The sequence below is a fragment of the Panthera leo genome, chromosome B1 (genome assembly GCF_018350215.1).
Source record: "Panthera leo isolate Ple1 chromosome B1, P.leo_Ple1_pat1.1, whole genome shotgun sequence".
Classification (NCBI taxonomy): domain Eukaryota; kingdom Metazoa; phylum Chordata; class Mammalia; order Carnivora; family Felidae; genus Panthera; species Panthera leo.
In genome coordinates, this window is record NC_056682.1 from 55,162,648 (window position 1) to 55,189,688 (window position 27,041).

The 27,041-nt window shown below is 39.0% G+C and overlaps 1 protein-coding gene across 5 annotated transcripts in view; it reads right to left on the bottom strand.

The window, feature by feature from the left end:
* The window catches only part of GALNT7 (polypeptide N-acetylgalactosaminyltransferase 7), a 146,066-nt gene that overhangs the window by 11,452 nt on the left and 107,573 nt on the right, over positions 1–27,041 (bottom strand). For 4 of the 5 annotated variants that reach the window (XM_042935074.1, XM_042935076.1, XM_042935078.1 and 1 more), the window contains exons 3-8: positions 17,103–17,269; positions 12,222–12,352; positions 11,890–11,969; positions 9,105–9,287; positions 6,187–6,304; positions 4,326–4,448 (exon numbers count right to left, since the gene is read on the bottom strand). In XM_042935074.1, the coding sequence (XP_042791008.1) occupies positions 4,326–4,448; positions 6,187–6,304; positions 9,105–9,287; positions 11,890–11,969; positions 12,222–12,352; positions 17,103–17,269 (802 nt within the window). Of the gene's footprint in view, positions 1–4,325; positions 4,449–6,186; positions 6,305–9,104; positions 9,288–9,429; positions 9,613–11,889; positions 11,970–12,221; positions 12,353–17,102; positions 17,270–27,041 lie in introns of all 5 variants that reach the window. The other variant, XM_042935075.1, reaches the window with a different exon arrangement.

The window sequence follows — 27,041 nt, forward strand, 5'->3', positions numbered from 1 at the left end:
TATCTATATGGGAGAGATCTGAGGACCTGCACTAAGTATAGGAAGGAATGGATTTCGGAGATAATGTATGAGGTAGACTCTTCAGGGCTTGGTTCAGTGGGAGGGAAGGGAGGACTACCCCAACATGCCCCGTAAGTTTCATTCGTGGGCAAACAGAGAATATAGGAAAGGGAAATGCTTTTGAGAAAAAGTTAAAAAGTTCAGCTTTTGACTCCATTGAGTTTGAAATGTCTGAGGGTCATCTGAGAACATAATTCTGAGAGGCAACTATTAAAGTCTGAGGCTCAGAGAAGACACACGAGCTGAATAAGTCGACATAAACCATTATTAGCACACTGTGGTTGAAGTGGATGATGTTAAAGCTGGAGGGAAAAAAAGCACCTGGCACACTCTAGCACTCACTAAGTGTAGACTGAATGTTACATTTATCAGATAGTTTTTATGATATGTACAGTTCATTTTTAGAGTGGATAAATATTTCCCTCACATCTCTCTTCCTTGTAGCACAGGCCTTCATGAATCAATGTGATCTTTCATTCTTTGTGATTATGGGTCCAAATCCAAGGGCAAGTTCTTTCCTGTAATGCCAGTCAGGCCTGGTGTTAATATGGTGCCCTTTGCTTTAGCATGGACATTTTAATCTCATCTCCTATTCTGGCTGGGGCTCCCTTTGGCCATTTCTATGATAATTTGGCTGGTTAGAAAGCTTTGTTCATTCTTTAAGCCTTGTCATCTCTGCTTCGATTATCTATTTCCCTTTAAGGAACTATCCCAAGTTGCATCTGTAGCCAATAATAAACTTCCTTCTGACTTCCTTTTGACTTGGTTAGGGGCTCCAGAAAATGAATGGAATCAGAGTCCTATGCTCTTAGAATTTATGGAAACAGCACAATTAAAAAATCTTCAAAGTTGTTTGGTCGAGAATAAAGGACTTCATCTTCTTAGCCTCTGTGTGAAGCTTTTCTGGTTTGCCCCTGGTTTGAGGGACAAAAGATATTAATCTTTTGCAAGCACTGTTCAAAAATTTGATTTTGTTTACTATACAAACTTCTAATATGATTACTTTAATTTTTTTAAACAAAACAAAAATAATATTTTACTCAAGTGTGAATAATAGAAGCTGATATTTTCGTTTCAACTACTTTCCTACAGAGTGGTAGTCCTTTTTGAATTTATTTGAGATGTCTTTGTGGAGAGCATTCAATATAGAAATCTTAATCTGAGTGGGATACAATGAATAATCTTAAAAAATAATAAGATCCCTGACAAACATAGATACAAAGAGCCTCAACAAAATATCAGCAAGCTGAATTCAACAATACATTGAAACAATCATCCATGACAATTAAGTGGGATTTATTCTGGGGACGCAAGCATGGTTCAACATCCACAAATCAATCAATGTGATACACCACATTAACAAAAAGAAGGATAAAAATCATATAATCACTTTAATGGATGCAGAAAAAGCATTTGATAAAATTCAACATTTATGATAAAAATTCTCAAGTGGGTATGTATAGAGGGAACATATTTCAACATAATGGAGACCCTATATGACAAGCCCATAAGTTAACATCATACTCAATGGTGAAAAGCCAAAAACTTTCCCTCTAAGATCTGAGACAAGGATGCCCACACTTGCCACTTTTAATCAATTTAGTATTGGAAGTCTTAGCCATGGCAATCAGACAAGAAAGAGACAAAAAGCATCCAAATTGGAAAAGAAGTAACACTCATTATTTGCAGATGGCATGACATATTACATAGAAAACCATAAAAACTCTATCAAAAGGCTATTAGAAGTAATAAATGAATTTAGTAAAGATGCAGGATACAAAATTAATATACATAAATCTGTTGCATTTCCATAAGAAATTAAAGAAACGATCCCATCTATAATTGCATCAAAAAAAATCTAGAGGGGCGCCTGGATGGCACAGTCGGTTAAGCGTCCGACTTCAGCCAGGTCACGATCTCGCGGTCCGTGAGTTCGAGCCCCGCATCAGGCTCTGGGCTGATGGCTCGGAGCCTGGAGCCTGTTTCCGATTCTGTGTCTCCCTCTCTCTCTGCCCCTCCCCCGTTCATGCTCTGTCTCTCTCTGTCCCAAAAATAAATAAAAAACATTGAAAAAAAAATTAAAAAAAAAAAAATCTAGAAATAAATTAAAGGAGGTGAAAGACCCATACTCCAAAAACTATAAGACACTGATGATTTTACCATATATTAACTAGAATTTAAATAAAAACTTGAAATAAAAAAAAAGACAAAAAAGACACCGATGAATGAAACTGAAGGCAACACAAATAAATGTAAAGATATACCACACTCATGGATTAGAAAAATCACTATTATTAAAATGTCCACACTACCCAAAGCAATTTACAGATTAAGTGCAATCTCTATCAAAATACCAATAGTATTTTTCATAGAATGAGAACAAATAATCCTAAAATTTGCATGGAACCACCAAAGACCCCAAATAACCAAAGCAATCTTGAGAAAGAGGAACAAACTGGGAGGTATCATGCTCCCTGACTGCAAACTACACTACAAAGTTACAATCAAAACAGTATGGTACTAGCACAAAAACAGATATAGACACCAATGGAACAGAATAGCGAGTCCAGAAATAAGCCTATGCTTATATGGTCAATTAATCTTTGACAAAGAAGGAAAAGGGGAAAAGACAGTTTTCTCAATGAATGTTGGGAATACTGACAGCTACCTGCAAAAGAATGAAACTGGGCCACTTTCTTACACCACACACAAAATAAACTCAAAATGACTAAAGACTTAAATGTAAGGCCTGAAACCATGACATTTCTAAGAAAACACAGGGCTAAGCTCTTGGACAATATTATTTTTGGATCTGTCTCCTCAGGCAGGTGCGACAAAAGAAAAATAGACAAATGGACTACATCAAACTAAAAAGGCTTTGTATAGTGAAGGAAACCATCAATAAAATGAAAAAGCATCCTACTGAATGGGAGGATATTTATTTGCAAACGATCCACTCAAACAGGGGTTAATAGCGAAAATATATAAAGAACTCACACAATTCAATATAAAAAAACAAACAGTCCAATTAAAAAATGGTCAGATGACCTGAACAGACATTTCTCCAAAGAAGACAAACAGGTGGCCAACAGACATATGAGAAGATATTCAACATAACTAATCATCAGGGAAACAAAACCACAATGAGATATCACCTCACACCTGTCAGAATGGCTCTTGTCAAGAAGACAAGAAATATCGAGTGTTGGTGAAGATATGAAGAAAAGGGAACCCTCATGTGGCTGTTTTCGAGAATGCAAACTGGTGTAGTTGCTGTGGAAAACAGTAGAGATTCCTCAAAAAATTAAAAATAGAACTACTTTACAGCCTAGCAGTTCTACTTCTGAGTATTTACCCCCAAAACACAAAAACACTAATTCAAAAAGATATATGTGCCCCTATGTTCACTGCAGTATTATTTACAATACAATTTACAATTACAACAACCAAGATATGGAAACAACCTAAGTATCCATTGACAAAATTGATAAAGAAGATGTGGGGTATACAGATATATTCTCTCTCTCCCCTCTCCCACACACAGGATGGAATATTACTCAGCCACAAAAAAGAATGAAATCTTGCTGTTTGTGAGACCATGGCTGGACCTAGATGGACAACATGGCTGGTGTTGTACTAAGTGAAATAAGTAAGGCAGAGAAAGACAAATACCATATGATTTCACTCCTCTGTGGGTTCTAAAAGACAAAGGAACAAACAAAGCAAAACAGAAAAACAGATTCATAGATACAGAGAACAAACTGATGATCACCAGAGGTGGAGGGCAGATGGGTGAAATAAGGGAAGGGGAAGCCTGTGTGTACAGCACAGGGAATAGAGTTAATAATATTGTATTATTACAATATTATTGTAACAGATGGTAGCTGTTACAGATGGTGACAGATGGCAGCTAGACTTACTGTGGTGATCATTCCATAATATATATAATGCATAATGTATAATGTACATAAATGTTGAATGCCTGTGTATACCGGTAACTTATATAAAACAAATATATATAATATGTCAACCATACTTCAAATAAATACAAAACAAAACAAAACAAAACAAAACAAAACAAAACAATAAGGTGTTTCATGAATAAGTTCAGCTTAAATTAAAAGGGGGAACCAGCATGAGTGCTTAAACGATTTATCCCATTCAGGGAGCTGACATTTAAGTGACCACCACAGCATGTGGTACATAAATGTGCCACGTGTGGTACAAAGTTCCCTAGGCTTCTCTCCTTTTACCCAAAGACTCACCTTCAGAGTTGGAGAAGACCCAACATAAATGGGCGGAGGATTCCCTTGCCAACCCTCAAGACGGTAGATGTGTCCAACGCGCGAACAAGGGACAAACAGTAATTTGCCGCCACACTGCCATATCTATCAGGGGAAAAAAAAAAAAAAACACGTGCAAGTTGTTTCAAATGATAAAATATAGTTGAAAATTTGTCTTATCAAGGTAAATATAAAATCTAAATTAGATACAGTGTCCATGGGGAATTCATAAACTAAATAAGTCCTAAAGTGATTTGCTTGTTTTTCAAACTCTTATAATAACGAAGAATGCAGTCGGGAATGCAGTCACGTTCAGCCACTAAGGGCCTCTTGTGTACCTGCAGCTTTAAACACCCTTTCCCCAGCATAACCTTTCAAAGTCACGCAGATTCTTGACTCCTGATACTATTCACTGTTTCCACTGCTAATGTATTTCCCACCTGGGTGATTAGTATAATAACCTCCAAACTGGCTTCTTCACCTCCAGCTTCTCTCTACTCAATGCTATCCTTATTTATAGTAAGAGATTATTCTAGCTAAAGGGCAGCTTTGGGTCATGTTATTCCCTTGCTTAATATCTTCAATAGGTTGCCACTGCTTATCAAGTTCAGTAAAAATCTCTTGGCTCAGCATTAAAGTCTCTCTTCCATACAGTCCTAACATACTTGTCCACTTTATCTTCTTGGATGTCTTTCTCCATGCTGTCTGATTCTGCTAAACTGCTCCTGTTTCCTGAGTATAATCTTCATGTGCCCACTTTTGTACCTTTCCCCATTCTATTTGCTCCGAGGTCTCTCACCTCTCCTTTTATCTCTGCTTATCAATACCATGCCCGCCTTTCTAGTTTGCCTCAAATGGTACCTCCAGTAAGATGCTGTTTCATTTTGAAAATTTTTTATGTTTATTTTGAGAGAGAGAGAGAGCGAGAGCGAGCGAGCTGGGCAGGGGCAGAGAGAGGAGGAGAGAGAAATCCCAAGCAGGCTCCATGCTGCCAGCGCAGAGCCCGTCATGGGGCTTGAACTCATAAACCATGAGATCATGACCTGAGCTGAAACCAAGAGTTGGACGCTTAACCGACTGAGCCACCCAGGTGCCCCCACAATGCTGTTTCTTAATCATACCAATTGAATGCTCTTTACCTTCTCATCATATTATGAATTTGAGTACAATTCTAATCTCTTCTTATGAACTCTAAGTTCTTTGAGAGCAACGACTGAGTTGTTCTTCCGTCTCTGGACATTTAAGACAAGAGACAATAAATATCTATTTAACCCAGTTAAACCCAGTTACAGTTCTCTTTTGGGAAATGGGGGTGGGGATGGGTCGGAGCATGGAAGGTATCATTGTTCAAGGGCTGCCTCAGCAACAGGGCGGGTGCTGCAGGGAGGCAGCTCCAGGGTCAGTCTGAGGATGCAAAGTCATGGTTGGGATCGGTTTCTTTCCTGAATCATCATGTCCCATAGAGGTAAAGGGTAACTGTGTCAGTGGATGGTCAAATGTGGCTCCCATACAGTGCAGTTTCTCCAAAGGGCTTTTATAACAAACAAAGACTTTAATGCACAGAAAGCCTGGGGGGTGAGGTGGGGAGTGGGAGGAGGAGGTATTTTCATTTTTGAAGTTTGCTGGCCTCAATGTTGAGATGAGCCATATAAATATGCAACAAGTCTGGATTTTGCATTTTGCCCTATTTCCCCCCAAAGGCATGCATTTTTGTTAGTCATTCTTTATAATTCAGAGAAATGCATTAAATAGATCTTTTCCCAGAAAAACCAGCCTTATCTGAAAGTCACCAAAGTCAGTAATAACTACGTAGAAAACTGCATTTGTTTAAAGAAAACGTTACCTTGTATGAGATCTCAAAGTTTTCACCACCCCAAATCTGGAGACCTGGATCATACAGACCCAGTTCAAAGAAGAACTCTCGTTCAATGGCAAATAATCCACCAGCCATGGCAGGGGACCTAAGAAAAGAAACAGTGCAATAACTAATAAAGATAAATCCCAGAATCCCTTCACTAATAGACAACAAGCCTTTTTGGAACATAGTCTAAGTAATGCACAGAAGAGACAAAACTGATGGCCAAACATTAAGAAATTACAAAGCCTTCACAAAACAATCGGTTTATAATTCATTAATGAATTTACAATTTGTCTGAAATTCAATTGATAGTTCACTACAAATTAGGGCGTTGCATCATCTTGCCATTAGAGGGTGCCTTAGTTCCTTTGTTGGTTTAAAAATTAAGCCTTGAGAGTTAGTTAAGACAGAATTTTCTTTCACTCCTAAAAATCCCGAGCCATACAACCATGGCCTGCTAACTGCTCCTACAATGATTTATGAGTCATTCTAGGATGAGTGAAACCATAGACCATGGAAGTAGTCTGTCATTTTTTAATTTTATAGCTCAGGGGCATGCCAAATAAGGGTGTAAATCATTGTGGAACAGCCACAGTTCATTCAGAGTTTGCAAATGTAGCAAAGAAACGACACCAGGGAATTAGACATTAGCTATTTACTGTGTCAGGAGGCAGGAATGCAAAACGGTGATCTGCGGAGCTTCCTGAATGGAATCTTGAATTGGGCACTTTCTAGGGATGAGCCATTCTCATCACTAGAGCAAGTGATAAGGGGAATCATTTTCATCCTGTTCCCCACCCCCAATTAATTACTATGTACCATGGCTCTTAAGTAGACTCTCCGTCAGAGTACTTTCTTCCTCGCCACACCTGATATTTAATGTCACTAAATCCTACCGATTCTACCTTGAACATCTATCTTGAGCCCGTGTTCTACTTTCCAACATCACTGCTGCTTCCATCCTAGACCAAGCTACCACTGCTTGGACTGCTACGGGAACACCCCGACGGGGTCTTTTCTTCTATGCTGCCCCCATCCCAATCTAATCATACAGCAGGCAGAGTGGACTCAAGCTGGGCCCAGGTGATGCCAGACTCTCCCGACTCCTGAGTGGGCTTCCTCGTCCTGAGTTCTTCTTCACTGCTCTGCTCACATCTCCAACAAAACCAACTCTCTTCTATCTCAGGGGTTCACCTCTGCTGTTCGCTCTCCTGCAACGTTCTTCCTCTTTCTCCACAGGGCTGACGCCTCACCTTTCAAGCCTCAGCCTGCAGGGGGGCCTTTGCCAGGGAGGCTGTTCTGGCTCCTCCCGGCTGGATGAGGTTCTCCTTCCCGGAAGCTCCATGTACCCTGGGATTTTTCTTCACGTGACTTACTGCAGGTGCTGTTCCTGAGTTATTTGTGTAGTTATCTGTTTAATTTCCGTCTCACTCATTACATTTTAGGTGCCACGAGAGAATGTACTTTTTAAAAGTTTATCCCCGGAAAACAATGTCTGGCACATAGTAAGTACTCATTAAATATTTGTTGAGTGGATAAATAATAAATCAAGTAATACTTTCAATATGCATGGAAATCACATCAAGTGAAAGTCATTCTCTTATGCCTTCTCTTCTCAAGACATGCTGCCTAACCTGGTAATAAGCAGCACCAACATGTTCTTGGTTACTTCCTTGTCACATTTATTTAACTGTCGTTTACAATTATTATAACTATGCTTTTTTGATCTTTAAACATATCCCCACTTATCTCAGTATATCTTTTCAAATGCATCTTAACATGAAAACCACTTAAAAAAAATGTCTTTATTAGCTAAACCCAGGGAATGAGCAGAAATGTAAATATAATCATTACCCTTTATTTTTTACACCCAGAAGTATTCGTTAAATCAAGTGGGTAAGCCGTAAATTCCTGAATTGTTTCAAAACAGAACTTGAAAGAGAAATTTGGAAAGTGTCAAAGATTAAAATTCTATAATTTCCTTATGTTTGCCATCTCAGTATCTTGTATCACGGCATGCCCAGATCCCAGCAGCATTTGCATGACATTAGAAACACCTTCCCAAAAGAGTTCTAGCATCATCAGTAGTATAACAAGGAGAGAGAGACCAAAAGCAGAACCATAAGATCAGAAAAACAAAATTAGACACACTTAGAAGCCTCTGCTAACATCTGACCAAACATTTCATTTGGAGTCACTTTGAAGGACCGTAAAATGTTTCGGTTTAGAGACCAAACGAATAAAGCAGCAGAACTGTTCTATTTTATCCCGTAAGAAGGGACAAAAGCTGATTCTAGAATAAAGTTTCCTTTTAATCAAGTGCTCTTCTGAGAAGGAAGTGATAAAGGATTTCGTGTAATATTTTCCAAAGTCATGTATTTTTTTTTTTTTTTTATTCATCAGATTTAACCGGTACAAAATTAGTATTTACGAGTTAGCATACAAAACACAAAGAAGAAGAAAAAAAAAACCAAAGAAATCTCTTGCTATTTCTCTTTCATTGTTAACGCTACAACCAAGGGATCAAAGTGGACATAAAACCAGGATTGTAAGTAATTTATGCATTTTAAATTTACAGAATGAAATTATGGTCAAAAGAATAAAACTCGATGTCTAGTCTACTAGGAAAGGAGGGCTAGGGTTTTTTTCACTCGTATTCGCAACTAATGCCATATAACCTCCCCCTGCCATCCCCCCAAAAGTGGAGCTTGCATTTAGAGAAAAAAACAATTACAAAGTAGTAAAGGTGAATTCAAGCTTCAGAACTAATGTTAGGGGAAAAACTGTTACAGAATCTGAGACAGCACCTACAGTGTTAGTAACACATTTTTTAGCTTGGCAAAAGGTTAATAGGTTAGCAGCAACTGGAGAAAAGAAAAACATGTAAGTGATTTAGTGATTACCGATATGGTTCAGTTTTTGTCTTTCTCATTCTCTTCTCTCGAGGGGTCAGAGGCACCCGTTTCCAGAGCATACTCCAATCCCATGCTCCTCGGGCATACCCATCTTCGTCACCACCCCCTTGGGGTACAATTTCATATGTGTTGCCATTTATGACATCTATAATCGGCACAGTGCAAATGGTTCTGTATTGTGTTGATGATGGCAGCAAAGATGAAATGGAAGGTATGTATGGACCCACATATTTATACAAGTACATGGGGAAGGAAAAAAAAAAAAGTACTTAGATAGACATTCCACGTAAGAAAATAAAGTAGTAGTCTTTACCGATAAGGTTCAGTTTTATGTTTTCTTTTGGCCTTTTCCTTGTGGCTTAGAGGAATACGTTTCCATAGTAAACTCCAGTCCCAGGCCCCTCTGGCAAAACCATCTTCATCCCCACCTTGCTGTGGTTCAATGGAATAATCATTCCCATCTATGTAATCTATTAGAGGCACAGTACATGTAGTTCTGAAACATTTACAGAAAATGAAAAAGCATTTAAGAACCCAACACTGACTAGTTTAGCATGCCTAGCTGTATTATCTCTTTTTACTGTTGATTTTTTTCCCCCATTAGGGAACTTTAATATCTAATGGGAAACAGAAGTAAATCAATGTCTTTAAAAGTCAAGGAGCCCTTTTCTGTAACGGAAGGACACAGCAGATTTTTCCCTCAGCTTACAGACAAATGCTGAAGTTAATCATGTTTCCTCATATTTACTTTGGTCCTGTGGGCAATTTTCTCTTGGTGGTTTTGCATTATTTACAAGATTTTCTTGACTGTTATTTTCCTCCTTATCCCTCCATTAAAAAAAAATGAATACAGGGGCGCCTGGGTGGCTCAGTCGGTTAAGCGTCCGACTTCGGCTCAGGTCATGATCTCACAGTTCATGAGTTCGAGCCCCGCGTCGGGCTCTGTGCTGACAGCTCAGAGCCTGGAGCCTGTTTCAGATTCTGTGTCTCCCTCTCTCTCTGCCCCTCCCCTGCTCATGCTCTGTTTCTCTGTCTCAAAAATAAACATTAAAAAACATTTTTTTAAATAAAAAAAATGAATATAAATGTGACTATGAGCGTGAATGTGAATGCGTGTGAGCGCGAATGTGTGTGAATGAGTGTGTGCATAGAGAAATAAAACCCACTATGTTCTTAGTGGTTCTCCCAACTTTCTGTTGCTTTCTATTCCTTTGGAAACAGTTACTGTGAAAACCTGTTCCTGTTCCTTTACGTGATCTTCTTTTCCCTCTCCTTTTATTGCAATAAACAAAAAACACTGCCAAAAAGAAAAAAGAAAAAACAAAATAACTGCTGTATTATATTCCTGCATTTTTTAAAAAAGAAGAGGGGAAAAAAACTCTTAAAAACCCTTAAAACTTGCTGACAAACTTAAGTAGTGGCCTGAGAACTTGGAGCAAAAAAAATATCTTATATTTGGGCTTCATAAAATGCTAGTTCTATACGACTAATTAGATGGAGGATCAAGTCTGCAAAGACAATTTGGCTTGTTTCAATAGTCATCCTATCAGAAAGGATTTTAACATGCAGTTCCCCAAACAGAGATTACAGCTTTACATAACCCTGTTAAGGTGCTTTTTAGATGTTTAGAAACCAAGGAGAAGAGAAAAACCTATAGAATTCTGACATGGGGGAAGTGGACTTGAGACAGATGCGGTATTCTCTGCGGACCGTGGATTCCCATGGGACGGTGAGGGTGGGGGGTCACCGGGGCGTACGTGGGAATGCCACAGGACCCTGCGGAAAACCACCTCCTTATGGTGCCTGAGGACTGCTCGTTTTCACCTGAAGAGGTGAAGGTGTGTTATCTTTCTTTACTTCTCACGATTCTCAGATTTCTAAATAAATAGTGTAAAGCGTCCCGGAGAGATCTCGGCTTGAGAGTTTATTGGCTGTTTGAATTGGGGCAAATTAATTAACTCCTCTAGGCCTCAGTATCTTCTTCAATACAATGGAGCTAATAATATCTATCTTGCAGAGGTGCTGCGAAGATTGAATCAGCGTGTGAAAAATGTTCATGACAGGCTTTCAGACCAAATCCATGGATAATTAAACCCCCCAAAGTTCTTCCTTTGATTCACACCATTCGCCCCAGGGACAGATTTTATTTCCCTCGATTCTGAAACAGTCAGAATTCTGGACTAAAAGCAGCGAAGGCTTTTGGAACTAGGAGATTAATGCTGCCTTCTATTGTTCAGACGCTTCTATAAATGTGGTGATCGCCACATTTCTACCGCATGGCTATCTATTTCTAAACTTTAAAGTTTCTACAGGAACCCAAAGCTTTGACACGAGTAACAGCTGCTCCTTTGTATCTAAAATCGTAATTCAAAAAGGCATAAAAAACCAAGAGGTATCATCTCAAAGCATGTGCCTTCAAGTCTTTAGCACTGTTATCACAGTGTAGAGGGAACAATTAACGTCACTCTCAGACAAAGCTTTTGGAGCTACAGGGTTTTCTGTTCACTAACCCAACCACAAGATGATTCTTAAGTGAGACACCCTACACTTATCCCGAATGCTGGACTGCCTGCATCCGAATCAGCCCAAAGGATCCGTCTGGCTCCAGCCCAGAGAACCACCGGCCGAATGACAATGCTTAAAACGCAGCGCTTGAGGCGCTGAATGGAACTAGAATCAGGAGAAGGAGAAGAATATTATTTGTCCTTCTCGGGCAAGGTTTACTTTTCACCCAGGAAAGAAAAAAAAAAAAAAAAAAGCCAAGTAACGTTACCTGTCCTTAGATATGGGAGCTACGAGCGGTGCATACCAATTAACTGCCACTTCACAGTGGGCATCAAGGTATATCAAAACCTTAAAAAACAGAGGCAGGGAGAAAGAACACTCTTCACATATGGTACATTGCATATCACACACAATTTAACATTAGATGCTAGTAATACATTAGCATTAGAGTCCATTCTGACATAGAAGGTATCGGTTTAATAAAGCCAGCATTTCGTTTCAATTAAAAAAAAAAAATCTGAAGGGTACTTAAAAATGGATACGATCTTTTAGTTACCAAATCCAAGATGTTAACATTGTGAAATAGCGAATGTTTCCTACCTGCCCAAGTTTAGCCTTCTGGGCACCAATACTTCGTGCTTGAATTAAACCTTCTCTTCTTTCGTTTCGAAATACCTTCACTAAGCCATTCCACAGCTTAATATAGTCATCTAGTTTTTCTTTTAAGTGTTCTATGGATAAAAGAATTCAATCAACATAAATGATATTTATGTACATAAACCGGTTAAACTCTAAATTTTCTCAAAAAACAGGAATAGGCAACAGGTACTTTGGGCAGTCCAGCTGGTCAAACAGATTGAATGTTTACAGGGCAGCAAGGTAAAGTGTATTATTTGAGTTCATTTTTTGCTTAATATGCCTACAGAGAGCTGGTTAGCCTGACAGTCATCAAACACCTCTCCAAATGTTAAACATATGATGACTATGTCAACTGACATGAAAACTTAAAAAAAAAAAATCTGCATATTAATGTCATATCTAAAATCCTTCAGGCAAACATTTTGGTTACTTTAGCAGAAGTAATGGTTCCAGAATTCTGAAGATACACGGGCTATAAACAACATTATATAACTTTACTGGAATCTACATGGGGTATAGGTTAAAACTGGTCTCCGGGCCATCTTTCTCTAGCTATACTCAGTGGCGAAGGTTGAGGTCTTGGTGTGATAAATATAGTCATCAAGTTGCCAAATAATAACCAAAGGATCCAATTTTCTCTGTATTGTGGGTATCAACAAGTACATGTATGGCTTCATGTACATGTGTATGTATATATATAACTACCATGTATACATACGTAAATATTTAAATATAAGATTTATGTATAACAAATAAATATACACATATATTTGCAATCTGGTAGAGGAAACTTTGTCAAAACAAAGACACATTTGCCAAAGTTTCCACCTTGGTTTCCCAGTTGCAAGAGAATAACTTTTTTTATTTTTTAAAACTGACATCCAAATTAGTTAGCATATAGTGAAACAATGATTTCAGGAGTAGATTCCTTAGTGCCCCTTACCCATTTAGCCCATCCCCCTCCCACAACCCCTCCAGCAACCCTCAGTTTGTTCTCCATATTTATAAGTCTCTTCTGTTTTGTCCTCCTCCCTGTTTTTATATTATTTTTGTTTCCCTTCCCTTATGTTCATCTGTTTTGTCTCTTAAAGTCCTCATATGAGTGAAGTCATAGGATTTTTGTCTTTCTCTGACTCACTAATTTCACTTAGCGTAATACCCTCCAGTTCCATCCACGTAGTTGCAAATGGCAAGATTTCATTCTTTTTGATTGCCGAGTAATACTCCATTGTATGTATATACCACATCTTCTTTATCATTCATCCATCGATGGACATTTGGGCTCTTTCCATACTTTGGCTACTGTCAATAGTGCTGCTATAAACATGGGGGTGCATGTGTCCCTTCGAAACAGCACCCCTGTATCCTGTGGATAAATGCCTAGTAGTGCAATTGCTGGGTCGTAGGGTAGTTCTATTTCTAGTTTTTTGAGGAACCTCCATACTGTTTTCCAGAGTGGCTGCACCAGCTTGAATTCCCAGCAAGAGAATAACTTGTCTGTGTCACTATGAGCCCTTGAAATTGGTCCATCACAGCCACAACTAGCTCTTGGATCTCTAAAGATGTTTCTTTGGGACACAAAAATTATTTTAAGTTGTTTAAAACTTTGGACCATGAATACATAAATAACAAAGAAGATATATTTAGAGATGAACTAGTCAGACTGTACACTTAATACTTGACTCATTTTTAGGGAGCAATACACTTATACATGGGTATTCAGGATTGAGAAGAAAAAATCAACCTTTTTCTATTTTGGCATCCAGTTTTCATGAGTAGCATAAATAAAATTCTCATGCTGAATTATATTTTTTCCCCAGAATAATCTAGGTAATTTTTCCCTTCAATTTAAGTGACTTTTTTTTTTTTTTAATCTTACCTTATTTTTTTTCAGCTTGGTACAATCCTAAATTACTTTTTAAAAGCACCCTCTGAATTGCATTTCCACGTTTTTTTAATTTAAAAAATTTTTTTAAATTTACATCCAAGTTAAGTAGCATTTAGTGCAACAATGATTTCAGGAGAAGATTCCTTAGTGCCCCTTACCCATTTAGCCCATCCGCCCTCCCACAACCCCTCCAGTAACCCTCTGTTCTCCATATTTAAGAGTCCCTTATGTTTTGTCCCCCTCTCGGTTTTTATATTATTTTTGCTTCCTTTCCCTTGTGTTTATCCGTTCTGTGTCTTAAAGTCTTCATATGAGTGAAGTCATATGATATTTGTCTCTCTGCATTTCAGTGCTCTTTTGACTATGCAATCTAAATAAATTTAAAATATATTGTTATGGCCAGAAATGAGTTGATGGCCTGTGCTTCAAATTTAGATTCTTAGTTAAGATGGTCCAAAAGGTAAGTTGGTCAGTCAAATGACTTCTGGCTTCTTTGGGATCTCACACCGTGGTAGATTCTAATCATGTTCAAAACATTCGCCTCTCCTCGGGGAATGATTATTCTCCCCAGCCTGCTGAAAGTAGGCTTAGACCATGTGGTTTGCCATGGCCAACCTGCTGTGGACAAAATGATGTGAGGCACTTGTGAGCGGAAGTGTTAAAATCCCACTAGTGTTTCACCATTCTCTCTTCCTTTGCACGAGGCGGGCAATGCATGAGTTCAGGCTGCCTTGCAGTGAAGGTGTGGGGCATTGCTGGGGCTGAGCCACAGAAAATGCGTAGTATGAGCCAGAGAACTGTATAACTCTGTGTTGTCATGAGCCACTGAGAGTGTGGAGACCCATTTTACCTCGGCCCCACTTGGCCTCAGCTGGCTGACGTACAAGCATAGAGGAGTGTGCTCTATTTAAAGGCCCCAACTCTTGTTTAGAGAGGACACTGTGTTTTCCAGAAACCCCAGTGTTATAAGCAGCCAGCTCCTTGTGAGGTTTGATGTTAGTAAAGTGTTTTGTCTTTAAAGGAAAAATGGTAACTCAAACTTTTAGTTTCTGAGTATATCGGGGAAAGAACAAACCAAATGTTCGCTCATTAAGGATAGGGCTGACAAATTTTACGGTTGTTATGAAATGGGGAAAATTAAAGGCCTTCTGTACTTCTGTTCAAGGGGAGCACCAACAATGCCTCTCTGCACTCTGCAAGATAAGCAGGTCCTGCACTTGACTGCTATTAAACTGCATTATAAGAGGCTGAATGTTAGAGCACTAATCACACAAAATAATTAAAGTCAAATGGACAAAAAAACTGAAGTCCAAATTCTGTTCTCCTCTCCTGAAGCCAAGCAGTTATTTTAGGATGGGAACGCATTTTGGTGTATCTGCACTTTTTATTAAAGGATATGCTAAGCCTCTGCTTGTATTAATAACATAAGGCTTCTTAAAATCCACATAATCACATACACGAGATTTCCCAAAGTCATTTTTGTAGATGTAGGTTTTCGTAAATCTAAAATACTGTTGGTACCAACAATATCACTTCAAAACGTATTTTCAAATATTTATCTTGAGACAGGAATCGTATTCTTAATGAAAGCCCTCCTGTCATAGAAAATTGCAGTCAAGATGTCTAAGGTAGAGGGCATTTGATAGGACTAAACATTTTAAAAGATTACACTTTTTAGTGTAATTAAAAGTGATTAGTTGAAAAAAGTGCTTAGTTGTACAAAGATGAGGGGAAAGGGAAATAGGCCTTATTTCTATTTCTTCTCCGTGCTGACATCTGTGTAGATCAATATTCTGATCATGTCCTTGCAAAAACAGCAGAGGTTTATCTAGACTGCGAGAGTTACAAATTAAGTTTTGGAGAAAGCTTGTGTAAAGCCATTCTGAATGGTATTTTCAGGCTACCCATGGTCTGTCTTCACCTCTAATATATTCACTTGTACACAAAAATTCTCTGCGAGACTTATTTGCCAAAAAAAAAAGCAAATACCTTGTTGTTATTGAGTAGCCTGAGTGCTTTGGTCAATTTTCAAAGAATCTAATTCAGTTTTATGACAAGCAAAGACTAGTAAATAAATATCCAGATCTGGGTTTCAGCAGCACCATTCTTTTTCTTATTTAGCATGCTGATTTGGGGCCTGAACTATAACATTATCTATCTTCTAATACTTGTGCCATTAAGAAGATATATTCCGCTTACAATAAATGTTAATTTAAAAAACCCACTTATCTGGGAAACCACTGCTCAATCTCTCTCTTGCCAAATTGAACCAAGGTTAACCAACACCTCCCTAAACGCTGTAATAGCTGGCTCCTTAAAAAGAAGAAAAAATACAACACAATTTCCTTTTATTCAACATACTAAATCAAATACAGAACGAAATAAGCTGTAGTAGATACTTCTATTATATATAACAATGGTCCGCGGTGTCTGGTCAAATTCAATGTTTGTATCATTGTTCAAATGCAAAAATTAGGCTATTAAATAGGTATATGGATTTCAGGTTGACGGCTATGGATGGAGCGTCTCGTAGCAATACAACATAACACAATTGCCCTTTTCAGTCTTTCAATAAATGATCTTCATGGCCCCATTTTTGCAAAATCCAAGGCCCAAAGAATTGGTGTAGTGTAAGATGGCAGTTAAATACACAGACTTACGAGCCTGTAGATTTGGATCTGTTAACTAGTACCTCTGTGACGTTTGACAAGTTACTGAACATCTCTGAGGCTCCTGTGTAAAATAAAGATAACGACAGTATCCATCTCAAGGATTATTGCCAGGATGAAACAAAATAATTTATGTATGATGCCTGGCACAGTGCCAGCTTGGTACCAGATGCTATCAATAGATGCTAATTGTTAATTTTTAAAGACTAATTATTTTAAAATCACACTTTGCAAGTCTTCATAATTAGCTTATTTCATAGAAAGTCAATTTTCCACAGCCATTACCTTTATTACTGAAATCATCAATTAGCACAATTTCTGCTAAATATTTCCTTGGAGTCCTTTTAATGACACTGTGGACCGTTCTCATGAGGGTTGACCATCCTTCGTTGTGGAAGACAATGACAACGCTGGAAGTGAGCAGGTTTTCATCATAATGCCAATACTTGCACCTGTGAAAGGAACATTTAGTCATGTTTATTTAGAGGCAATTGGTAATGCCTCTGCAAACTCACTGCGATTAGGTTTTCTGGTTGGATTGAATATTACTGACTTAAACGAGGGAAGCGGATGAAATGCAACCTTTTACATTTTAACAGAAACGCAAAATGGAAGAGAGAAGATGCTACGAGATGAAGTCACTCACAGAGCAGCTCCCTAACCACTGGCATTTGCTGTGTGGTAAAGAGAATTAATTTCTGAATGTATGCGTCCCCGCCGGGGGCACTCCAGATTTTCACAGCAATCAGAGCTGGGCTTTTTTCCCCCCATGACTTAGATCTCAGTTTACTCTCCTTTTTAAAACTTGAGTTTCTAGTGCACAGATTTATTTCACTTGCTGTGTATGAACCACCACATAGCTGGATTTGAAAGGTGTCCTGTTCTAATGTGGCCAAAACCTTCAGGAAAAAAAATGAAATAGGCTGACCTATGGCATATAGCAGACATTAAAAAATTAACTGTTGAATGAATTTTAAAAATCCTAGTAATCTGGGGTGCCCGGGTGGCTCAGTCAAACATCCGACTCTTAATTTCGACTCAGGTCGTGATCTCATGGTTCATGAGTTCTCTCTCTCCCTCTCTCACTGCCCCTCTCCCGCTCGTGCTTGCTCTCTTTCTCAATATAAATAAACTTGAAAAAAAATAAAATTCCTAGAAACGTTTAGTTATTAGATTAGCTAAAGAAGATATTTAGCTATTTTACACAAAACTATTTGACACAACTACAGTAGGAATAAAGTTGCCAGGAGCCTTTTTCTAATTGAAAGGAAACTCAGAACAGGGCCTGATAAAGACTCAAGGAGCCAGGGAAGGTTTAGTGAGTTTCACAAAAAATACACACACATACACACACACACACACACACACACAAAGCATATATACGTATATATGTGTGTACATAGACACACACATTTATATTTGTTTGTTTTTTTAACGCCAAAGCTTTTCACGAAGTAAATAAGCTTGTTCCCAAGATTAAATTTAAAGCCATAAAAGCAGTAATTAACCTTATCAGCTTGATAACCTATACTGGGAATTAGAATAGGAACCATTATTTAAAATAGGTCCTGGTCTGATTCAGATGGAAACAACCTTTTCTCCAAGTGTGTATTTTCCTTTCAAAATTGTTCTAAATTATCTATGTTCTTAAAGGTTGATTTTTATACAAATGCAGATTGAGTCCGGTAATCCACTTAAATCTTATTTCCTATATCTGCATTTTCTCATTAAAGGAGTATTAATTACCCATTATGCTCATGCTCTCAGCTAGACACCAGAGCTGCAGCACTGAGAGGACAGCACGGTCTCTGCCCTTACGAAGCCATGGTCCTACAAGGGAATTAAGACACAGAGCAAATATTTGTACTTTCCAAGAGTGTCGATGCAAAAACCAGGGTGCCTACGACAGGTGGACCTCGCTTAGCCTCGAGACATGTGGTCAGGAAGGACCCCTGGAGCTAGTGATTTGATTAAAGATGATTAAAAAAAAAAAAAAAGTACTAAGCCCCAAGAGATGGGGAGGGAGTGGGGAGGAAAAGATAAGAGCACAAGAATGAATCGTGTGCATATGATTGCAGGTATTATGGGAACTTGGAAGATCTATATCTTTGGAACATGTAATTAAAATACGAAAAATAAACATAAGTTAAAGAGGAAAAGTTACAAAGAAGGACATTTGCGGTAGAGGAAATAACAGCATCTACTTATTATGTGCCAGGCACTATTCTGTTTTACTTTTAGTAACTTATTTAACCTGCGAATACCACTATGAGGTTAGTACTATTAATATCCCCATTAAAAAATTTTTTTTAATGTTTATTTATTTTTGACAGAGAGAGAAAGACAGAGCATGAGTGGGGGAGGGGCAGAGAGAGAGGGAGACACAGAATCCGAAGCAGGCTCCAGACTCTGAGCTGTCAGCACAGAGCCCCACGTGGGGCTCAAACTTACAGACCATGAGATCATGACCTAAGCCGAAGTCGGACGCTCAACCAACTGAGCCACCCAGGCACCCCTTAATATCCCCATTTTATAGATAAGGGGACTGAGGCTCAGAAAGAAATGATTTGCCTAAGATCACACAGCTAGTAAGTAGTGAAGGCAGGAAATAAACCTAGGCTATCGTGAATTCACAAGAAATCTTATTAAACATAAAACAAACGTAAAAGAAAAAATACTAGCTATTCCTATGTATGAATGGCTAAGAACTGATCTAAGAACTGTTGATGATATTGAATATCATTTCAATACAAGGCACCCATGGAGCATATTGTTATGTGATGGGAGCCCTCTCCTCTCCTCCCCTTTGCAGCCAGGAGATGGCCCCAGGAATGGGGAAGGACTGGTGGGGTATGGCACCCTATAGCGACAAGTTAAACCAAGAGGGCTTTCTAGTGTAACCCAAAGTTGAGAGGGTCCAAATATTCTTTCAGAATAGCAACTTAAAAAATACAGCAGTGGAGGAATGCAGATCTTGAAAGAAGATGTGATGAGTGCTTCTGGAGAGAAGCAACCCAGGCAGATAGGTCTAATTTTACACGGTAGGAATAACAGTCCCCCATAACAAACTGTAACTCAGATAGATGGAGGCTCAGGCAACCTTGTTCCTTCTCTGAGGACAACCACTGGGCTTAACACAGCAGAACCAGATGGCACAGACACCAATCAATTTATAACAGACACGAGAATTGGTGAAAATATTCAAGACATGGGAGGACATTTGGGACTTGCTGATTTCTAAGGCAGAAGATGACAACTTGGGGAAATAAGCAGACAGGGACTCTGAATGGCAGACAGAAAGGAGTTGAAAACACACAGAGACTAGAGGAGGGAAGGCAGAGGTACAGTGAAGACGGGAGACTGGGTCCCATGAGGGGCACCGTCACTGTCCTGGGGAACTGCATAAGTGGAGACAGTTTAAAGATCTGGGCATGCTACCTTGCCTTCTTCCACAGGACAAGGGGAGAAGAGAACCGGAATAGAGAGTGTTGTCTCGCCTCTCCATCTCCTCTTGCCTACGTACAGTTTGGAAATAACTCCAAAGATGTAAATGAGATTGTGTGCCAGTAACATCTCTTGGTGTATACTTTTCCTATTTGTCTCAAAAATTACAAAAGCATTATATAACTTGTGCAACACAGAAGGTTATTAAGGTGGAGGTTCCCTCCCTTACCTCTCCTCAACTATGCCAAATCTCACATCCTAGAAGAAATCACTGTTAATAGTTGGCTGTGTATTTGTAAATTTTTCTTATGCAGGCATATAAATGAGTATGTATGTGTGAGTATATACATATACACACACACAACATATTCAGATGAATATGTATAAATTCTTCTTCCATGTGAATATGTACAGATTTATCATATTATCTAAATCTTTTTAACTACTGCATAATATTCCATAGTATGGCTGGTCCATTATTTAACCATCTGCTTACTTTTCCACAGAAAAGGGAAGGAGAAGCTTTTCTAGTGAGGATGGGTAGAAAATCTGGAGGGAACAAGATGGGAATAAAAGCAGATGGAGAAAGGGACTTGTGCCTGGCCTCCAGTTCTGACCTTTAGGAGGAGACCACCCCACAGGGTGTGGCTACAGCACAGAACAGAAATAATTCTGATGTGTATTCAGGCAGAGAGAGTTAAAGACAATTCCCTTTTCCACCTATTCTCTGCAGGCTCCCTTGGCTCTAGGTTGGAGCCAGAGAGCCTAGGATGTCCACATGCTTTCCATGGGAACATGGAAGGTAGCTTAGAGTTAAGATCCACGGGCCTGCTGGGAGTCACCATGGTAAGGGGTAAGATGACATTTAGCAAAGTGATGGGGTAGAAGGCTTAGCCAGGGACTGGGCCGTGGGGTTCAGAGGATCCACAGTATCAGTGGAAGCCAATGTGGAGTGAGTCCCTGGAGTGGGGCAGATGTCGGAAGGGACCATGTGTCCCAAGGGCAGCAGGAGAATTGATCAGAAGTTACTACGGCAGGGGTTCCTTCAGCAGCAAGTGCAAAGACGTCATACACCTGGGAAGACAGGAGAAGGCAGCAGAGATGGAGGGTAAACAGACCAGAAGTACCCATAGCACCTCAAGGATGCAGGACCCTTCTATCATCTGGATGCTACAGAAGAAAGGAAGACGAGATGAGACCCTATGGAGGAGAAACAGCCCAGAGAGGGAGTTTGAACTTCAGGCTGATTGGCCACTAGCCGAAAGGAGACCTTTAAGCCAATGCAGATTGGGTGACTTTTAATTACTAGCTTTCACTGGCCACCATCAGCCTGAATGCAGGTTCATGAGAAAGTTTAGCTCTTTGGCAGCTTCTCTGATTTTCCATTGTGAGATGAAGCCATTGAGTGGAGCATACAGAAAGAGACCTTGTAATATACAAAGACTTGATGTTAAGACTTGTTATTGAAAGAAGCCCCCATGGTACTATAAAACCCCCTATTTTGCATCCTTTCTCTCACTTTACTGGTGGAGAATTTGTAATCAGTTCTAATAAGAAGGAAGGCCAACTGAAGCAAGAATGCCACATTTAAGTGGATGGGTTATGTTATAGACTTTGGACTAATGTCTGCTCTCTGGCACCTCATCTTCCAAGAGAGCTTAAAAATCCTCTAACGTCAAGGACAGTAGTGCTTTAGCATCATCAAGAGACTGTTCTGGTCGCAAATATTCACATTCAGATTATGGGTTTGCAGTGATTAATGCTATAGTTATTCTTTAAAGTCATTTAACACAGTATTCATGGGGGCTATGTGGGCCAGGTGCTGGCGATCAGAAGAAAAGATGGGAATAAAAATTCTCACAGTGACTCTTCTAGAACTTAAAAAAGTAAATTTCAACCCAAAAGTGAAATGCCTGTGTATAATTTACTTGTATTCCCTCAGTACCAGATGTTTTTAAGATCAGTAGTTTGATACATGGCCTTGTTGTGTCTAGACTTTATCAACAAATAATATCTAATTCAGCAGACTATGAAAAACAGTATTTTAGGCTGCAAACCTCTGCAATCCACAGAAACTATCATTAATCTACAGGGGTGTGTGTATGTGCGTGCAAGTGCACGCACATATATGCATGCTTTTTTAGGCATAGGAAACAAATTCTCAATTTAGGAAACACTGTTTTTCTTTATACACTACCTACTTTTATTTTTAAATCAATTAAGAATCTTTCCTGTCTCCATCTAAAACCTTTTTTGCTCATTCCCATGATAAAAGGAAGTGGAAAATTGCTTATGATTTACATGAAACAGTGCTGACACCCAATGGTTGAATAAATTAGTAATGTAGAATATAAAATTTAACTCAGCATTCAGAAACCAATATACATTTTCAATGAAAGGAGAATTATCACTGTTAAACCAAATCACTCAAACTCAACAGACTGGGGGGAGTGGAATTTTACCCAAGTGTTCAGTTTCTACGTACTTTGATTGGAAATGACACAAAGTAAGCCCCTTAAGAACATGCTATGGTAGATTTTATTCCTTGCAGTTCATTACACGTACCAAAATAGAGAATCTGAGCGTCAAAGAAATTTATAAATTACACTTCCTGATCACCATTCTCTGGATATGCTCTTTTCGTCAATGTATTTCCCAGAAAAGCCTGCTACAATCCAGATGTGGAATTGCCGACATAAAGGTGCAATCTTACAACCCTTAATCTGGCTACAATTCCTTTACAAAAACAACTTAAAATTACACTGGTACTGGATATATTTTCTGCAACAATATCATACTGCTAGCTCACAAACCCCTACAACTTTTCTCCCCCAATTACTGCTAAGCCTAGTGTTTCTCATTCTGTGTTTTTGCAGTTGAACTCAGCATAAAATACCTTGTTTATATTTATTTTGCATTTTTGGTTGGGTATGAGCTCCAGCAGTCTCTGCTCTCTTAACCATCCTTCCTCGTTTTCTATATGGAAAATTGGATTAGTATGGTTTCTATCTCTGGAGCCACTGTTTATATGGACGAATATGAGAAGGTCAAATATAGTGCTTGAAAGCTATGTGTAATCCTTAAGAGGTTGCTATCACTCTACTCATCAATTTCATCTAACTGCACTATCATTCACACTATATTTCTTTACCTAGTCCACAGGGATCTGAAAACTTTACTCAGCTATCCTACTAAATCAAGACAAATTAGGTATCACACAGCCTCCTGGTCCACTAATGTAAACGCATTTTTTTTTTAAGATACAGTTACTAGTTGGTTTGATTCCTTTTCATAGACTCACACTGGTACCTAGTGAAGGTGACTTTTTAAGTATGAATAAGTGGTCTCTTCTAGGATCTTAAGAGTCGTCCATCAGTGTCAAGTTTCCAGAACCAAACATTCTCTCTCCTCTGGAAAATGTTTAAGGCAGTATTTTCCCACCTCCAGTTCCCTAAAATCTCTCCTCTTCTTCACAATACCTCCGGATTATTGATGGTACTTCCTTTCAAACTCATCTGGTAAGTTCCTCAGTATCTAGTGCTAGACGATGCTTTAAAAGCCTCAACTAAAATTTAATATACTTAGGTGCCTCCTTATTCTGTGCTCATTATATTTGAATTTAATTCCCTCTTAACATGCTGTTATAAAACTTTCAATATGGAGATCACTCCTTAGGCATAGCAGCAAATACTTGCCCAAGCTGGGCCAGAGGCCCCTTTCTGGACTTTGAGCTTCTGAGATTCTAGTTGGGCTCTTGAATGATCTTGTGAGGCATAGGCCGGGTAGCTATTTTCATGGAGAAAGAGAGAAGTAGAGATAACAGTCTATGAACTGCAGAAAGAAAGAGCATCTGACTTTGGTTCGCAACTTTTCATTTCCTAGTTCAGTCAAGTGTATTTCCTGACCTTAGGTTCCATGAGATACTCCTACATCCTTTCTTCTTTTTTTAATGCTTATTTATTATTTTTAAAGGTGCTTTGTGGGAGATTTTATTTTTTTACATTCAAAAGACATTTTTGTAAATTCTGATACAGTCACGATTATACTATCAGAGTATTTCCTTGTTTTTTACTTCAATAGAAGGATTTTACTTAGAACATTAAGAATAATTTTTTTTCAAATGTGTGAAAGTAGAGTTTTATTTTATTTTTAAAAATTTTTTAAAATATAATTTATTCTTGAGAGAGAGCGAGAGAGCACGATCAGGGGAGGGGCAGAAAGAGAGGGAGAGGGAGAGCTCCCTGTCAGCATAGAGCCCGATGTGGGGCTTGAACCCATGAACCGTGAGATCATGACCTGAGCCAAAACCAAGAGTTGGGGGTGCTGACTAAGGTACCCGGGGCACCCAAGGCACCCAAGAGATACTCCTACATCCTTTCAGTTAATTGCTTGCCACCCCTCACCTCCACCATTTTTTCCTTTTTTTTTTCTTTTAGCTTAAGCTACTTGAGTAGATTGGTTTCTGGCAAATAATTCATGTTTAACATGCTACTCTTGATATTTTGGTAAACTTTCGTTCATTATGTATATGTCTTCACAGAATTAAACTTAGAGATTTTTCACTATCATTGAATCAATGAATCAATCTCTTAAAATTTGAAATTACCAGAGATGTTCCTCAATGATCATTGTTGAAGTCACAGAAAGATGAAGTACAGATGGCCTTACTACAGGCCACTATTATCTGGTACGTCCTAAAAATAACTTGTATGAACGTACAAAATTGAGCTTAAGAGAATTACACATGCTAACCAAATAGGAGGCTGATATGTTAAACTGATGTGAAAAAAACCCCCACAAATTTTCATGTAATGTAGTCACCACTACAATAATCTGCCTACAAATTCTGATTACAATTGGAATGTTGCTTGGTGAGATGGAATCTGACAGTCTTACTGGTTTTGAAAGCTCCATGCATCTTCATCCACAATAGGGTTTGCTGAACAGAGTAAATTCCTATTGGCTGACTCAGGTCCCTTCTCCCATGGATAGCTGGGGGTATAATGATCACATAGTTTCTTTGGCTCCTCTATTCTCATCCCGTGGAGATGAATTCCTTCTTAGCAATGTATTCTTTCTTTTACAAGGCACAATAAAATTGAAGCTTTTAAACAATAGAATACCTCGATGCCTTCAAGAGCTTGTATTCCCTTCCTTGATTACTAGAAGCTCTAAGATGATCTACTTCCTTTCCTTCAATATTCTTATCAATTCCTCGTATTAGTTGCTCTTCCCTTGAAGGTCAAAATTAAGCCTATCATAATAGAACCCACTCTTCCTTAACCATCTACAACATGAAAATGTCAGCACAGCTAATCGTCAGAGGTTCTGCTCTCAGCCAAAACAGAATTTTCATGTATTTTGTTAATACATATCGGATGATTTGATCTCAAAAAATTTTCTAGGAATACCCCTTTTCTCCATGTTGTACTATATTACAGAATACCACCCATTCTCTTAGTTAGTGAATTAGATATTAATGAACAAGAGAATAATAATCTTTAACTTCTGCTCTATTGGGGTTAAAGGTCAAAATCAATGAACACAGAATTAATGGTCGGGTCTACAAAAGTTTTTTCAAGTAGACCACCTTTCAGGATTAAATTAGGTAAATTGAAAACACACAGCTGTCTGCCACACTTGTTTTGGAGTTTGGTGCATGGTGCCATAGTTGGAATGTGGGACACCAGAATGGGTATGAAGGAAAGGAAAATGGGTTGCTTTAGCTCAGAATACCCATAATCTCTATCAGGTCCACCCTCCCAATCAGCTCAATCTAAATTAAAAAACCTCACAGGCTTGCTGTGTGTGCCAGGTTTTAGGACAAGTGCCCCCAGTTCTGTTCAAGTAGTGTATTTAATTCTTTTTTTTTTTAATTAAAAAAATTTTTTTTAACGTTTATTTTATTTATTTTTGAGACAGAGAGAGACAGAGCATGAACGGGGGAGGGGCAGAGAGAGAGGGAGACACAGAATCGGAAGCAGGCTCCAGGCTCCGAGCCATCAGCCCAGAGCCCGACGCGGGGCTCGAACCCCCAGGCGCCCTCGAGACACCCAGGCGCCCCTTAATTCTTTTTTTTAATGTTTACTTTTGAGAGAGACAGAGAGAGACAGCATGAGCAGGGGACAGGCAGAGAGAGAGGGAGACAGAGAATCCAAAGCAGGCTCCAGGTTCTGAGCTGTCAGCACAGAGCCTGACGCAGGGCTCGAACCCGCAAACCACGAGATCATGACCTGAGCCGAAGTTGGACGCTTAACCGACTGAGCCATCCAGGTGCCCCAGCAAGTAGTATATTTAAACTTTTCTTGGGATGGATCTCATTTCCCAGGGTAGAGATAAGGTGTGCAGCTTTTTATCATGTCTAAACCATTAACGTGTTAGAGGAAAAGGGGGGAGATTCTTGGCAGAGCAGAATGACTAGGACCAGAAACACTCTAGCTCATCTCAGCTGATTCTTAAGGCAAGAAGCCACAAAAAAACATTAGTAAAGACCACTGCTTTACATAGCTTACGTAACAAAGAACAGGGCCATTATCTATCTGTCCAGACCACTTGTGAGCTCCTGGTACCCAGGGCTAAATAAATCTGTATTTATTTCCATTCTCTCTAACCTCTGAGGTTGCCAGTTTCCTGGCACCCCAAGTTAGTGGGAGACAGCTGTCCAGTCATTAGCCACGACAGCTCAGCTGCCAGTGATCCTCTAAACACAGCCACAGTATGGTTAGAATTCACAGCTCCAAAACCGCCGCAGGCCTCCTAAAGCTTACATCATCTTTGGGC